This window comes from Nicotiana tabacum, chromosome 12 (assembly GCF_000715075.1).
Source record: "Nicotiana tabacum cultivar K326 chromosome 12, ASM71507v2, whole genome shotgun sequence".
In the NCBI taxonomy this organism is placed as follows: Eukaryota; Viridiplantae; Streptophyta; class Magnoliopsida; order Solanales; family Solanaceae; genus Nicotiana; species Nicotiana tabacum.
Genome location: NC_134091.1, coordinates 951,905 through 967,280, shown reverse-complemented (window position 1 = coordinate 967,280; position 15,376 = coordinate 951,905). Strand labels below are relative to the sequence as shown.

Below are 15,376 nucleotides of genomic sequence, written 5' to 3'. Positions count from 1 at the left end.
TTACCTTATGGCTTTCTCATCACTCAAGTGTTCGGATTCTATAAAGTTCCCTTGGGAAATCCTAGAGTGGACACACGCAAGAAAACCTTTTCTAAGACCACTCCAGAAGAATGTGAATGCATATAAAAAGTTGGTGGAAGCATCTCGACCATTTCTCAGCTGATAAACACCCAAAACGTAGCCTATGAGGAAATACGAAGGCTGAGGGCTCAAAATGCCACTCTAGAAACTCAGCTTAGCCAAGCAGCTAAGGGACCTGATTCTATACATGAGGAGATTGTCCAATTGAGAAAGGAAAATGATAGACTTAGAGCTCAACTACTTGAAGAACAACTGACTGTAAATGCTAGAATTGACCTGGTTCTCAAAACAATTGTTGTCTCTTCCGCTAAGCTTCCCTCCTCTAGTGTTCCCTAGGATCCTCTTAGTGTCAAGATATTTTTTCTCCAACATCCTATGGCTACTGTTTTACTTGTGTTTACTTGTTTTTTTTTTTGTGATGGCATGTTGAACTTAACCATTACTGCTCCTGACTTGCGCAGTCCAATGTAAACATTAATGAAATAGCTCCCCTTTCCTTGCATGTACAACATTGTGTTCCTCTGGCTTCTATTTTCTGTCATGTTGTGTGCACATATGTGGCATGAGCTAGCTGTGTTAGACTTCTTTATGCTTATTACCTTCTTGTGCTCTTCTTCATAGTTGTTCTTTTTAATGATGCCAAAAGGGGGAAATAAGGATAAGGTGGGATAACATGGTTACATGGTTGACGAAGATCTTTGATTAAGGGGGAATTTGATTAAGGGGAAACTTCGTCTAGTTATCCCTATCTGGTTCTGCTCTAAACAAATACTATCCATTCTTAAGTTTGTCATCATCAAAAGGGAGAAATTGATGGGTTTTTACTTAACCTTATGTTTTGATGATCTAACAAACTTGTCGTGAAGAACTAGAGAGAGAACCTGCTCCACAGGATACACATCTCATATGAACTAGTCGAAGCCTGAACATCAGCAAATGGATGAATGACCACATGGAGGAACACAACAAGGACCTGATGACCTGGTCCCTTAGGGTTCTCTGACAAAAGCACAAGTTAGTAACTGTATGCAATCAATATAAAGAGGAACACAACAAGGACCTGCTCCCTTAGGGTTCTCTGACCAATGTGCAAGTCAAGTGCACAGCCAGAATGCAGCAGAAGAAAGTGACCATCTGGCAACTGTTACAGAAAGAGGAACACAACTAGGACCTGGTCCTAGTATATGTCCTGACAGAAGTATTAGGACCTAGTCGATTGGTATGTCCTGACATAAAGCACAAAGTCCAACTGGAACGCAACTGCCCAGAAGTGGGTGTGCAGACAGTGCAGCAGTCACTTCTCACTGAGAAGAATTATACCAAGAGTTGACACCACCATCTATTGTGATATATTTTGTGATAAAACAACCTGGTGCAAGTCACACCATCACTTGTGCACTCAGTGATATTCTCTCAAGAAGAAGCATCGATCCGGCATTGAAATCACTGGTGTGTCAAGAACAAGAAGACAACTCCACTAAGGATCAGTTTCTAAATGAAGTCTTATGTATATCCATAGTTGAGTTGTAATCTTGTTAATTGTTCTACATTTTAATTCCTAGTTTGCTTTCTTAGAAGCGTTGTTTTAGGAACAAACAAAATTCATAAACTTTAGAGTTTATGTTGTGACTAGAAATAATCATAAGTTAAATCCTCTATAACTAGGAGAGTTAGAGAGTGGCTTGTGGTGGTTGCATCACAAGTTAGTTTAAAGTCTTTGCAATAGGGTTTTTGTAAAGTGGCTTATAATAGGTAGATTACAAGTTAGTTGAGTTAAAAGCCTACAAGAGTAGGTCGTGGTTTTTTGATCCCCTTGTGTGGGATTTTTCTACGTAGAAAATCTCTTGCCTTCTTTACTTTCAGCCTTTACAACATTCTACGTATCAGTCTCATACGGGAACAGGTACTCTATAGTTTGGTAGACTCATATAAGCTATCACAATGGATCCCAAACCAGCCAGCAATTAGGAACATGATTGAGGGCCCTCTAACCCCTAATGACATAGCTGCCAAAGTGGACTCTGTCTACAATTCTAGAAACTACGATTTCTCTTTCATCTCTATAGACATTCCTGAGAACGTCACTAACCTGGTCAATCAACTTTCATCCCTACCAACTCTACCAAGGAAGACATGCTAATGTGGGGGTTGACTCCAAGTAGGCCCTTCACCACCAAATGAACATATACCTTCCTTAGCGGTAATAAAGAGTTTTTGTGGAAAGGAGAGGAACACAACTTCACTTGGATATGGAAGTTAAAAGTTCCTAAAAAATCAAAAACTTTACATGGTTCCTTGCTCAAGATAGGTTGCCTACTGGAGCTTTTCTGCACAGAATTGGAGTTAATTATAACCCTCAATGCTGTTTTTGCTCAGCAAGTCCTGAAACCAACGACCACATCTTCTTTGAATGCCCCAATGCAACCCACTTCTGGCATTAAATATTATCCAAGGGATCTATTGAAAGTCAACAGTTGAATCCCATATTCTCAGCTTTACAATGGCCATTAACATGGAATAAGCTAAAGAATCTCTATTTCAACAATATTATTCCTTAGGAGAATATTATCCCTTTTTGTTTTTGGCACATCTGGCTAGCAAGAAACCATAATCTTTTTAATAATAAAAGAGATAACATCAATGTTAATAATACCATCTCCAAAGCAATAGAGTACTATATGTTGGCACAAAATGGTGCTATCAGGAGGCCATTCCATACCAACGTTAAATGGAAACCCCTAGGAGGGGTCACTATAAACTCAACATGTTTGGGGCTGCCAAGGGCAACCCAGGCATTGGGAGAATTGGTGGAGTCATCAGAAATCACAGTAGGAATTAGATTATGGGGTATATGGAATATATACCACATACCACCAATACCATGGCAGAATTAAAATCACTACTAAAGGGCCTCGAACTAGCAGAACAAAATCGCTGGATTCCTATAGAAATAAATACTGACTCGGCTAAAGTAATAAAAATACTACTCACAAGCAACACAACTTGCGATCCTATGATTTGTGAATACAGGTTATTAATGCAAATGATGGACAAGGTGATGGTGAGGTAAAGCTACAGAGAACAGAATAGGGTGGCCGATGCACTGGTAAAAGAGGCAGCAAATTCAAGTTTTTTGGGTAGAATTACCACACTAGCAATTCCTCCGATGTTTACAAATGATATATTTTGGGTAGACATCCTAGGGACTGAAGTACTTATGAGTTTTTGGGCATGTAATATTGATACAATTGAATAAAATATTACCGTCTTAGGGGAAATGTAATACCCCAATTTAGACAGTACTCTGCAATGTAATTCCTAGTTTTTTGTTATTTATATAATATATTCCCCTTTAACCAAAAAAAAAATCCGTTCAAATCTAGGAATCAATAGTTCTAGGATTGCAATTTTTTAATGGGTGAAAATTAACTTTTCATTTATAGTTCTATGATAGATAATGACTTCCAAAAAATGAGGTTTCTCCTATACAAAGTAATGTGTTAACATAACACATTTATTAAAGGCTTTAAAAAGTTCAAGTGATTAATTATTATTCAGTACTCATATGCATGAGTGAATTTTTATATTTATTAATACATGATAATTACTAAATTAATTATATAAGCGATTATCATCATATGAAAAACTTTTTTTCGTTTCTATAAGTCATTCTCTATTGAAAAATTACAAATAAAAAAGTAAAATTTTACAATAACTAATAACGTACTCAAAAACAGAAATGAGGAATTAAATCATTAGTGGCTTATGGCCAAATGCGGTTTATGTTGTAAAAATTACACGCCCTATTTGGTCTCCCCCATTTAACTTATACCCTAATTTTGACAACTTCAGATCCTGCGACCTATGCGCTCCTTTCTTTCTCCTCTTCTTTTCCTCTTCTTCTTCTTTTCTCTCTCAAACGTGTTATCCTATAAGTTACACATGTTATCGTTTCTGAAAATTGGACAAAACGACAAATCAAGAAGAAAGAAAGACTCACCACTGCCTCTCAAACATTAATATATCCTAACACAACGTACGTAAATAATAAATCAAGAGTTTATATTCAAAACTTGAAGAAGCATCAACTGAAATTTGGGACTGCAGGCCAAACTTCAGATATTACCAGGTTAAATTACGTCTGAAGTTTGCAACTTTCATGCCAGGAAAAATTATCAGTAGTTCAAATATAACAAGCTGATTTTATCTAAAGTTTGCACTATAAATTAGTCTGAAGTTTGCACTACAAACTGAAGAACTTCAGACTAATTTGTCTGAAGTTTGCACTATGAACTGAAGTTTTTTTGATTGCTTTTGCAAGTTAGGCCAAACTTCATACGAAAGTATGTGAAGTTTACTTTGATGAGGTCACACTTCAGGCAAAAAAATCTGAAGTTCAAACTTCAGACATAAGTTCTTGCTACTTCAGGCCCCGTATATATGAAGTTACCCGAAAAGTGGATACGTTTGCAATATTTTTTTACAAAGTAGGTATAAGTTAAATTGTGACCCAAAAATTGGGTATAGATGCAAATCCCCCTTTGAGATTGACCCTCATAAAAGCATTTGTATATATATATATATATATATATATATATATATATATATATATATATCACATTTAGTAAATGCGTATTTGATAATAAAAATACGACTCACTTGAAAATCCATTTGCGCCACTGTAGATAAATGCGATTTAGCATTTGTGCAATGCCTACTTATGCATCGTATTTGGTCCATGAAATTGACGTGTACTAGCTTGGATCGTGTAAAAAAGAACAAACATTCTTGAGTCCAAAACTAAGACAAGAACAGATATACAGAAATAAGGTAAGGCTTGCGCAAATTTGGAAAGCGGTGTGGAGTAGTTTTGTAGTTTGTTGTAGTTGGGTGTAAGCAATTAGCAGTAGAGAGAGAATGCATCTGAGCGAGAACGAAGGGATAGAGAACAATAGTTTCGTAGTGACCGGTGGACTAGGCTTCGTAGGCTCCGCACTTTGTCTTGAGCTCGTCAGAAGGGGTGCTCGTATTGTTAAGGCCTTTGATCTTCGTACCCATTCTCCTTGGTCTCATCAACTCCGTCAAAATGGGGTTCATTTCATCCAAGGTAAATGAGTCAACTTTTATTATCCAATTTGGGTGATTGATTCTGAAGGTCAAAGCTGTTGTTTTACGTCTTATTTATCTGATTGTTGTTAAAAGAAATTCCCTTTTTCTTTGCTGATTGTCAATACACGCACTAGTTGTTTCTGTTAAGATTGGTATCATTTGGCTAATCTGAATTCTCAATTCCAATCAACATATAAGTAATAAAAGGATCAAGAAAGGAGATGGGTTAGTGAAAAGATGCCAGCTTTTAGGGGTATTTGAATGAAATGAATCTAAATAGAGCAAAATCGATACAGTTACTCAGAGATAGTGTATCCCAAATTTATTTGGTGAGGCATAGTTGATTGATTATAAGGAACTGGCCTGCGTTTTAAAATCGAAAATTGAAAACTAGTGTACAGTCCGCTTGTATGTTTTAGTGTTTCGGTGAAATATTTTCTGCAGCAGCGTAATTTGCTGTGTTTTCAAATTTCAGGGGATATAACAGACAAACAAGATGTCCAGAAAGCACTACGAGGGGCAGATTGTGTTTTCCATCTTGCTTCCTATGGCATGTCGGGGAAAGAAATGCTCCAATATCGTCGTGTTGATGAGGTTAATATAAATGGAACCTGTCACATTATTGATACTTGCGTTGAGCATCAGATTAAGAGGCTTGTTTATGTGAGCACATGTAATGTCGTTTATGGTGGTAAGGAAATCGTTAATGGCAATGAAAATCTACCTTATTTCCCTGTTGATGACCATGTTGATCCATATGGACGCAGCAAATCCATCGCTGAGCAATTAGTCCTAAAGAGCAATGGTCGTCCCTTCAAGTAAGTAAAATTTGCAGGAACATTATCATTCACGATCCACTCTCCGATTTCCTGTCAGTTTATGCGGTTGAACTTCTCTCTAATGTATACAATGGAATAGAAACACACATATAAGTCATCCCCTTTCCCTAGATCCATCGAAATTTCACACTTTTCTTCTGTTCACTCAGAATTGACTGCATTGAACTATCATGTTGAACCACGTGCTATATACTATCGAAGATAGCTGATGTCTTGGCAAGATAGTTGCACTTACAAGATTGTTTTTGTTAACTGGAAGATACGATTTCCTTCAAATGGAAAGAATAATAAAATAAGCAAAATGTCATCGGCTTTTCCTCTGCCAGTTTTTTCAATCAGTTTCTCCCAGTGCAAACATGCAAGGCAGAAAGCTGCCAAAACCTTTTTGTAAATGGTTCTTTTAACCGCTCAAGAGCTGTTTGGCTTTTTCAATTCTGTTTCCTGGTTCCGTAATATGACACATTTGTTTAATTCCTTACTTTTCCGTGTTCTGCAATGTTTTGGTAAGATACATACAATAAGTAAAGTGCACCATGCTCCAAAGGTTTTTTTTTTTTGGTTATTAAAAGCACTTCATAATCGGTTCCACATATCTTCACTTACTTACTTCCTATTGGATAGTACAACCAACTTTTAAAAAAGAAATATGCAATTTTTGTACCTGCATCTCTGCCTATTTACCTATGTACAATGTGTGTGTATAAGTATATTTATGGTGGTTCATATGTAGAACTGCAGCTTGATGCTGTATTAACATAATTTATATGGTTGTTTTCTCTCTTTTCTGTATTCATTGCACAGTAAGAAAAATGGAAAATGCCTTTACACCTGTGCAATTCGTCCAGCTGCTATATATGGTCCAGGTGAAGAAAGGCACCTGCCGAGGATCATAACTCTTGCAAAGTTAGGTCTGCTTCCGTTCAAAATTGGTTCACCAAATGTGAAATCAGATTGGGTGTACGTGGACAATCTTGTATTGGCACTTCTATTGGCTAGCATGGGACTTTTGGATGACATCCCTGGCAGAAAAGGGCATCCAGTTGCTGCTGGTCAACCTTATTTTATATCAGATGGTAATAACTCCTTGTCTCATATTTGTTCTCTAGGATTGTGGAGTCTTGGACCTAGTAGAGTAGGATTATGAGTCCGGGGATCTCCAGAGACTTTAGCATGAATCTTGGACCAATTAATCGCTTATCAGAGTACAAATTTTGCTCTGAGCAGAGCATTTGTTACTTGCTGCATCACCTTCCTACTTCATTGATCTTCTATTGCAGGGTCTCCGATCAACAGTTTTGAGTTCCTTCGCCCTTTACTGAAAAGCCTGGACTACGACCTACCAAAGACATCACTAACTGTCTCTCAAGCTCTTCTTCTGGGAAATTTTTTCTGGGCCTTGTACTCCATCTTGCATCCTTGGTTAAATCGTAGCTGGCTTCCTCAACCTCTGATCCTTCCTGCTGAAGTCTATAAGGTTAGTACTTCATCTTTGAATCCATTATTGCTTCTTTTATTCTCTGAACAGACCTGTGGATGAACCATTTTCTCGTTATGGCAATTATACTGAAGCAAAAGCAGTGACTTCCTGTTCTTAGAGAACGAATGATTGATTGTTGTCTTTTTTCCCCTGGCTCCTTTATCAGTACTTATATTGCCAACATATTTCCAAGAGTTAAATGATGGGCTTGACCGAGTGATTTTATTTTGTGCCTCACACAATTGACACTAGTTGTGTGAGGCATCTTTTTATCTCACATATTTGTGGACCCATATCTTACACATCTGGGTCCACAAAATCCTGGGACCCACACAGTTGTGAGACAAAAAAGAGGCCTCACACAACTAGTGTCAGTTGTGTGAGGCACAAAATAAAATTTTTCCGCTTGACCTGTTAAAGTCTACAGAGATAAATCTATTTTCCTATAGGGGTGGAACAAGGGGGAGGTGGTTCATAGGGGCCATTGCATCCCCTTTACTTCCATTAATATTTCTGCCTAGAGGTTTCATTAACCTTCTCTGCTTTGCTTTCCTTTTAGATTGATGAATAATGAATCCTATAATTTCAAGTAGTTTACCAAAAGACATACTTATAGTTTCCTCTTTCATTAGATTCTCTCCCATTCCCCAATTTTCTCAGTTTAGCCATTCACTTGGATTTTTCTTTTTCTGTAAGTTTTTATAACTCCTTGACAGATATAATTTTTATGAAAATTGTTTGTTTAGTGCCCTAATTAGCATTACCTGAATACTCTGTGCAACTTTATTCTAGACGAATGACCTTACTATTATAGAATTGATAATATACCCGTGAGTCGTGACTCTCGCATACCTTGTTACGCTAATTTATCCAATTTATTTTTTTCTTTCTGTAATAAGATTGTTTTAATTGGTTAAAAAGCTGTCCAATGAGTTAAAGACTTTTTTCTGGGGTGACCCCCGCCTGTTTACACCCATGTCGACACCTTGTTTCAAACCTGTCCACCTATTGTGAATTCTGTCATGAACAACAACAACAACAACAAACCCAGTTTAATCCCACAGGTGGGGCTGAGCCCCACGGACACGACATTTATTGTATAAGAGGTAGAATTCTAGCTGATTTTTGGTCTTCTGCTTGTGCTAGGTTGGTGTCACTCATTACTTCTCATTTCTAAAAGCAAAGGAGGAACTTGGATACATCCCACTAGTGAGTTCCAAGGAGGGTATGGCTGCAACCATCGCATATTGGCAAGAAAGAAAAAGGAGGAGTTTGGATGGACCTACAATATGGACATGGCTGTTTTGTGCGATTGGAATGTTATCGTTGTTTGGTGCTGCATACTTGCCGGATTATGGACCCATTCCCTTTGTTAGAGCAATTGGCCTCTTCTTCTTTCGCTCTATGTTGGCATTGAAAGTGATGTTTGTTCTAGCAGCTACAGCACATGCAGGTGAAGCTATATATGCATGGAATCTTGCAAAAACAGTAGATCCTGCAAATGCAAAAGCATGGTTTTGGCAGACATTTGCTTTGGGGGTATTTTCCCTAAGATTCCTGCTGAAGAGAGCTCAAAAGTAGGGTTATCATATTTCTTTCGTCGACTTTAGCTATGAAACATGTAAGTGCAATCATATCAAGTTGAGAGATTATGATACCTTTCAATACCTACAACGTTTTTCTCCTTTTTTTGGTCGTCTCAAGAGACTGTGACTTTATTTTGTATAATGTTGGTTTTTTGGTCGTCTCGAGAGACTGTCTTTATTTTGTATTATATTGGACAGAGTGTGTTTAAATGGAGCGACGTGGTCAATGAGGATTCATATAGTCAACTCTAACTTGTTGGAGATTGAGACATAATTGTATTTTGGTGTTATCTTCGTCCTGATTATTAAGTAGTTCGAGTGCAAGGGTAGAGCTTCCAAAAGGGAAAAAGAGTACTTTCTAATAATTCATTATACTAGTGACCTTGGTCTTCTTGAGCCGAGGGTCTATCGGAAGCAGCCTTTCTATCCCCTCGGGGTAGGGGCAAGGTTTGTGTATAACTACCTTCTCCAGACCCCACTAATAGGATTTTACTGGATCGTTGTTGTTGTTGTCGTCATTATACTAGTGACCCTGCACCAATGGCAATTGGATTCTGATTCCCGCTATGTAACAAAATATGGATAGGTCTGGACAGTGATTAGAATAACATGTTTACAAGACCAAAATACAAGATTGCAGTACCTTCTATAGTCAAAGTACTCTGTTACAACAACTAAAATAAAACTGGGATAGTCACATCCTATCCTATGGTTACCTAAAGGAAAAGATAAAGACTTATAGAAAACTGCAGAATCACTAGTATATCAAACTGGCATTCCACTAATTCTATCATCATGACAGAAAGTTTCTATGGTCCTTGTTTCTGCATGACAATATTAAAATAAGTCAGTCCTTTGGAATTAGTAGAATAGCACTCAGCCTCCATATTCGGTGAAAATTTATGACGTCCAATTCTAGTCCTAAAAAGAATAATCGGTTTGCAAATATAACTTGGCTGATGAGTTCAGGATCGCACCCGCAAAGAATAATGTTAGTCAATCTAAAAATTCTAAAAATAGTAAATATAGTGTATACGGATGAGCTCGGGGTTAGCGCACACACCGACTTCCCGGAGTCAAATGAAGTAAGAATATAAATGTATGAGATCGAGATCGAAGTTGGAAACTCTTTGGATCGAGGCTGGAATGGGGTACTCGTCATCGGGCCCGACAAGATAACATTCCTCGGACCTAGAACGAGCTCCAAGACCTTGGAAAGCACTTCAAAGGGTTGCATACGACTAACAGAGGACCGTGATATCCGCACCTAACTGGATATTACGGCGCGGATCTCTTTCGATATCGGTAGTGTATCAGCAATTGACAGAAAAGGAGGATTTCTTACCATTTTTAGAATTGTACTGGGATGGAACTCTCCTACTATATAAAGGGGAAGCTTTTTATTCAATAGGGACATTATAACACGCATACCAAAGCGATATAAAATTATTCTCTGCTTTCTAGCTACTGAAAATTCTTTATTTTACTTTTGCTCTTTGTTCTTGATTGGCTTCGAACCGAAGATCCAACCGAGGGCAGAAACTATTGCCCAATCCAAGTTCAAGGTAGGCCATAACATTACGATTGGTTTGACTATTCATAGTATCTTTAACTCATTTATCTAACATTCTTGATTATTTGTGTTGAATCAATCTACATATCTTTAGAACCACATATAAATTCAATTGTTATCCATTTTAAAGGTAAACAAATAGAGTTGGTGGAAATTGCAGGGCTACACAACCTAAGGTGATGAATCTCCAAATTATTAGCCAAATCTTATTAGCTACACCGTAAACTTGTCCAATTCTAATATTTCTCTTATGAGTTTATAGTCTGTTTGGCCAAGTTGCAAAAGTCAGTTTATTTTGAGAAGTATTTTTTTATCAAAAGTGTTTTTGGTGAGAAGCAATATATGTTTTGCTAATTAATTTGAAAAGCAATCCTAATCAGCAATTAATGTTTGACCAAGCTGTTAAAAACTGCTTGTAAGTGTATTTTTCTTAAAAGTGCTTTTCGAAAAAGTGCATTTTTCCGCTTCTCCTCAAAAGCACTTTTTTTTCTTCCAAAGGTTGCTTGGCCAAACACATCAACTTTGAAAAAAAACTAACTTTTTCAAAAAAAAAAGTGCTTCTAGGATTGGAAAAACTTGGTCAAAAGTACTTCTCAAATAGTATGTTTGGCCAAACTTCTAAAATCTTGGCCAAATAGACTATATGAGAAGTGCTTTTTCTCAAAAGTACTTTTGGCGAGAACCAGTTTGTGTTTGATTAATTAATTTGAAAATACTTTTGAGTAGCACTTAGTGTTTGGCCAAGCTGTGAAAAGGTATTTCTAAGTGTATTTTTGATAGTAGGCTATAATTATGTATTTTAGTCGCTTATCACACTCTAATTTACTCCACTTTTATGGTGTTTGAGCTTTAATCGCTAGTGTTTTGCACTTATTGTGTGTTTTATGCCTTGTAGGAGTGATTCTGAGCTATGTAGATGTTGTGGAACTAATTTGAGCTATTTAGAGCTGTGAAGTCTGAGTAAAAGTCCAAGGGATTAAGCTGGGATCGTGTTCGGGGGTCGATGATCAATTCTGGACGTCAAAATTGTTCGGTTTTAGTTTTAATGATGAAAAATAATATAATTGCTTTTGGTATAGGGACTCAAAGAAGGCATCCAAGATCGAAGAAATCAAAAGGAAGGAATCAATCAAACAACTAAAGATTCGGCATGAAAATCAATCAGAGATTGATTAAAGCGGAAAAGAAGCATCGAAGATCTTGCAAGATGATCGATCAAGCTGTTATTACTGGAAGGACCAAAAAGCAAGGAGAAAATCCGGCGCTATCAAGACCTATAGAAGGAAAGCTATTAAAGTCCTCTCATCAAGGAAGAGCAACGACAAATAACCTTATTCTTGGAAAGAATTAATTTCTTTCAAGGATCAAATCTCTTGGGTTGGCAAATCTCTTCAGCAATGACCTCCTACAAAGTATTTGTACATATCCTTAAGCCTTAGACATATATACTTTGATCAAACCAAATACCCCTCTCTTTGTTCTACTACAAACAAACATTGTAGCTCTTCTAGATCTGTTGTGTAACAAGTTAAAGAAGAAAGAAGGAAAAATACTGGTGAGGAATTGTATCAAAAGGAAACGAGTGACATAGAAACTGAGCCATTGGTGTAAATCACACCATTCACGTTGTACTCAAGAAACTCATTCACCGAAAGAGAACTCCCTTGCAACCCAAGGGGACCAGACTAGGATGCACATTGAATCTGAACCAGTATAAAAATTTCGGTGCTGCACTTTATTTCTGCATCCTAAATTCTGCTCTTATTGTTATCTCGTTATTACCTCTAGTCGACTAATTAGAAAACTAGTCAACTTGTAGTGATTAAAATATAAAAATAAACAATTCACCCCCTCCCCTTGTATTTTCAATTGGTAACAGAGCGAGGCTCACATGTTTCTTTTGCTTAACAACTTGTGAGAAAAGATCATGGCAAATCAAGTTATTATCGGAACACTCTTCCAAGAAGGAACATCGCAAGTGAGGCCACCGTATTTCAATGGACAACATTTCTCTCACTGAAAAGTGCGTATGAAAATATACGCAAAGGCATATGATGTCAAAGTCTGCAGAGTTATCAAAAAGGGGAACTACCCTCTGCCGGTTGCCGCTCAACCACCTGCTAATCCTGAAGATAGAGATTTATATACAAATGAGCAAATGGCAGTTGTACAAGTTAACAATAAGGCAAAGAATCTGCTTTATAATGTTATTAGTGGTGAGGAGTATGAGAAATTCTCCAGTTGCGATACAGCCAAAGAGATGTGGGATAAACTTGAAGTTACGTATGAAGGAGCCAGTAAAGTGAAAGAAATCTATATCAACATGTTAGTTCATGACTATGAACTTTTCTAGATGAAAGAAGGAAAATCTATTGAAGAGATGTTTGCCAAATTTAGCAAAATCATTAGCGATCTAAAAGCTTTTGGCATAACATACTCAAATGATGATCAAGTTAGGAAGATTCTTAGAAGTCTACCCACTACTTGACAGACAAAAGTGGTTACACTTGAATCATAAAATTTGAACAAACTATCATACGATGAACTTCGAGGAAAACTCATAGCTTTCGAGAAAACTCATCTCAAGAAAACAAACGAGGAAGAAAAGAAGAAAATAGTTGCATTCAAGGCCACAACTAAAAAGGCAGAAAATGATATTGATGATGACCCTAAAGCTCTTCAAGAAGAAATTGCCATGATATCAAGGAATATGGATGGTGTAATGAGGAGATACAGGAATGCGAGAAGAGAAAGGATGCCACCCAAGCGAACCATACAATATAATGGACAAGACAAAAATGATGGAAAATGCTATGAGTATGGAAGATTTGGGCATGTTCAAGCTGAATGTCCTGATCTAAAAAGAAAAGTTTCCAGAGGCTTCAATAAGAAAAAATCATTTAGAAGCTGGAGTGATGAAGATAGTTCAGAACACGAAGAGATAGCAAATCTTTGCTTCATGACAATTCTGGAAAACGACATGAATAAACTCTCAGGGTGTTGGACAGATGAGGACACTTCAGACGATGAATGCAAAGATGACAATGAGAACTGTTTCATGGAACGAGGTGAAACAAACGAGGTAAGATCTTATAACTGCGAAAGGTGTAATGAATTGCAGGATATCCTTGACCTTACTTTGAAAGAGTCTCAAAAAATGATGAATGAACTAAAGCAACTCAATAAAGAAGTAAAATACTGGAAACTCAAGCATAAAGTATGTGAAATTGAAAAAGAAGTACTTCAAGAAGAGTTTGAGGAATTGCAAATGCAACTCAATGGCATGCGCAAATCCACCAATCATAGTTCTTTCAGGTCAAACCATGCGACTTAAAGTCAACTGGAGAAGTACCAGCCAGAACAGAGTCCACTAGTACTAACACTAATGAAAGATCCAAAAATGGATCAGGATTTACGCTATTGTAACAAAAGTGGACATAAATATTCCTTTTGTCAATTTCGTAAATCAAATATTTCAGGATGGATTTGAAAATCCAAAAACAATCCTGAGTCGAGTAATATTAACCAACCAGGACCCAAGCAAGCTTGGGTACCTAAAAGAAAGTAATAACTATATTTTGTATGAACACCACATGAGGAGTCGCAAAGGAAAATGGTACTTAGATAGTGTGGGTTCCATTCACATGACATGTGACAAAAACCTATTTAAGAAAGTTACAAAAATAGACGGAGGAAATATCAAGTTCGGTGATGACTCAAAAGGAAAAATAGTCGGTACCAGAACAGTTCCTTTCAATAATAATTGTGATATCACTGAGGTTTATCTTGTTGACGGACTTAACTACAATCTTCTGAGTATAAGTCAGTTATGTGACTCAGGGTATGAAGTACAATTCAGGAAAACAAGTTGTGCTATTGAAGATGAGACATGTAAAATAATCCTCTCAGGTAAAAGGTATGGAAATGTTTATATTCTTGATGGCTTTGAAAATATAGATGGTCATATCTGTTTAACATCCATATCTGATGATCCATTGTTATGGCATAAGAAACTTGGTCATGCAAGCATGCATTTGATGGAAAAACTTTCCAAGTATGATTTAGTTATTGGTTTGCCTAAACTCAATTTCTCTAGAAATCATATATGTGATGCTTGTCAAATTGGAAAACAAACTAGAAACTCTTTCAAAAACAAGGATATTGTATCTACTTCTAAGCCTTTGCAATTGCTTCATATGGACTTATTTGGACCTACTAGAACTGTTAGCATAGGAGGGAAATGATATGCTTTTGTTATTGTTGATGATTACTCACATTTTACTTAGGTGATTTTCTTATCTCATAAAGATGAAGCTTTGAAAATTTTTGAGATAGTCTGTAAGAAGGTTGAAAGAGAAAAGGGGTATCTGATTACAACAAACCAAAATGATCATGGAGGAGAATTTGAAAGTAGAGCATTTGAAGATTTCTGTAATGATCAAGGATACACCCACAACTTCTCTGCCCTAAGATCACCCCAACAGAATGGAGTCGTTGAGAGGAAAAATAGGACCTTGCAAGATATGGCAAGAACTATAATACTAGAATATTCGTTGCCAAATCACTTCTGGGCAGAAGGAGTAAGTATTGCATATCACATTATCAACCGATGTCTCATAAGGCCTATTTTGAAGAAGACTCATTATGAATTGTGGAAAGATAAACGACCTAATATTAGTTACTTTCATCCGTTTGGAAGCAAGTGTTTCAT

The 15,376-nt window shown here is 36.9% G+C and overlaps 1 protein-coding gene across 1 annotated transcript; it reads left to right on the top strand.

The window, feature by feature from the left end:
- The first annotated feature begins 4,713 nt into the window (after positions 1 to 4,713).
- Positions 4,714 to 9,253, top strand: LOC107771601 (uncharacterized). Its single transcript, XM_016591011.2, has 5 exons — positions 4,714 to 5,188; positions 5,666 to 6,008; positions 6,831 to 7,102; positions 7,307 to 7,503; positions 8,653 to 9,253. The coding sequence occupies exons 1-5, from the start codon at positions 4,999 to 5,001 to the stop codon at positions 9,085 to 9,087; spliced, it is 1,437 nt and encodes a 478-aa protein (XP_016446497.1). The 5' UTR covers positions 4,714 to 4,998; the 3' UTR covers positions 9,088 to 9,253.
- The last annotated feature ends 6,123 nt before the right edge of the window (positions 9,254 to 15,376 follow it).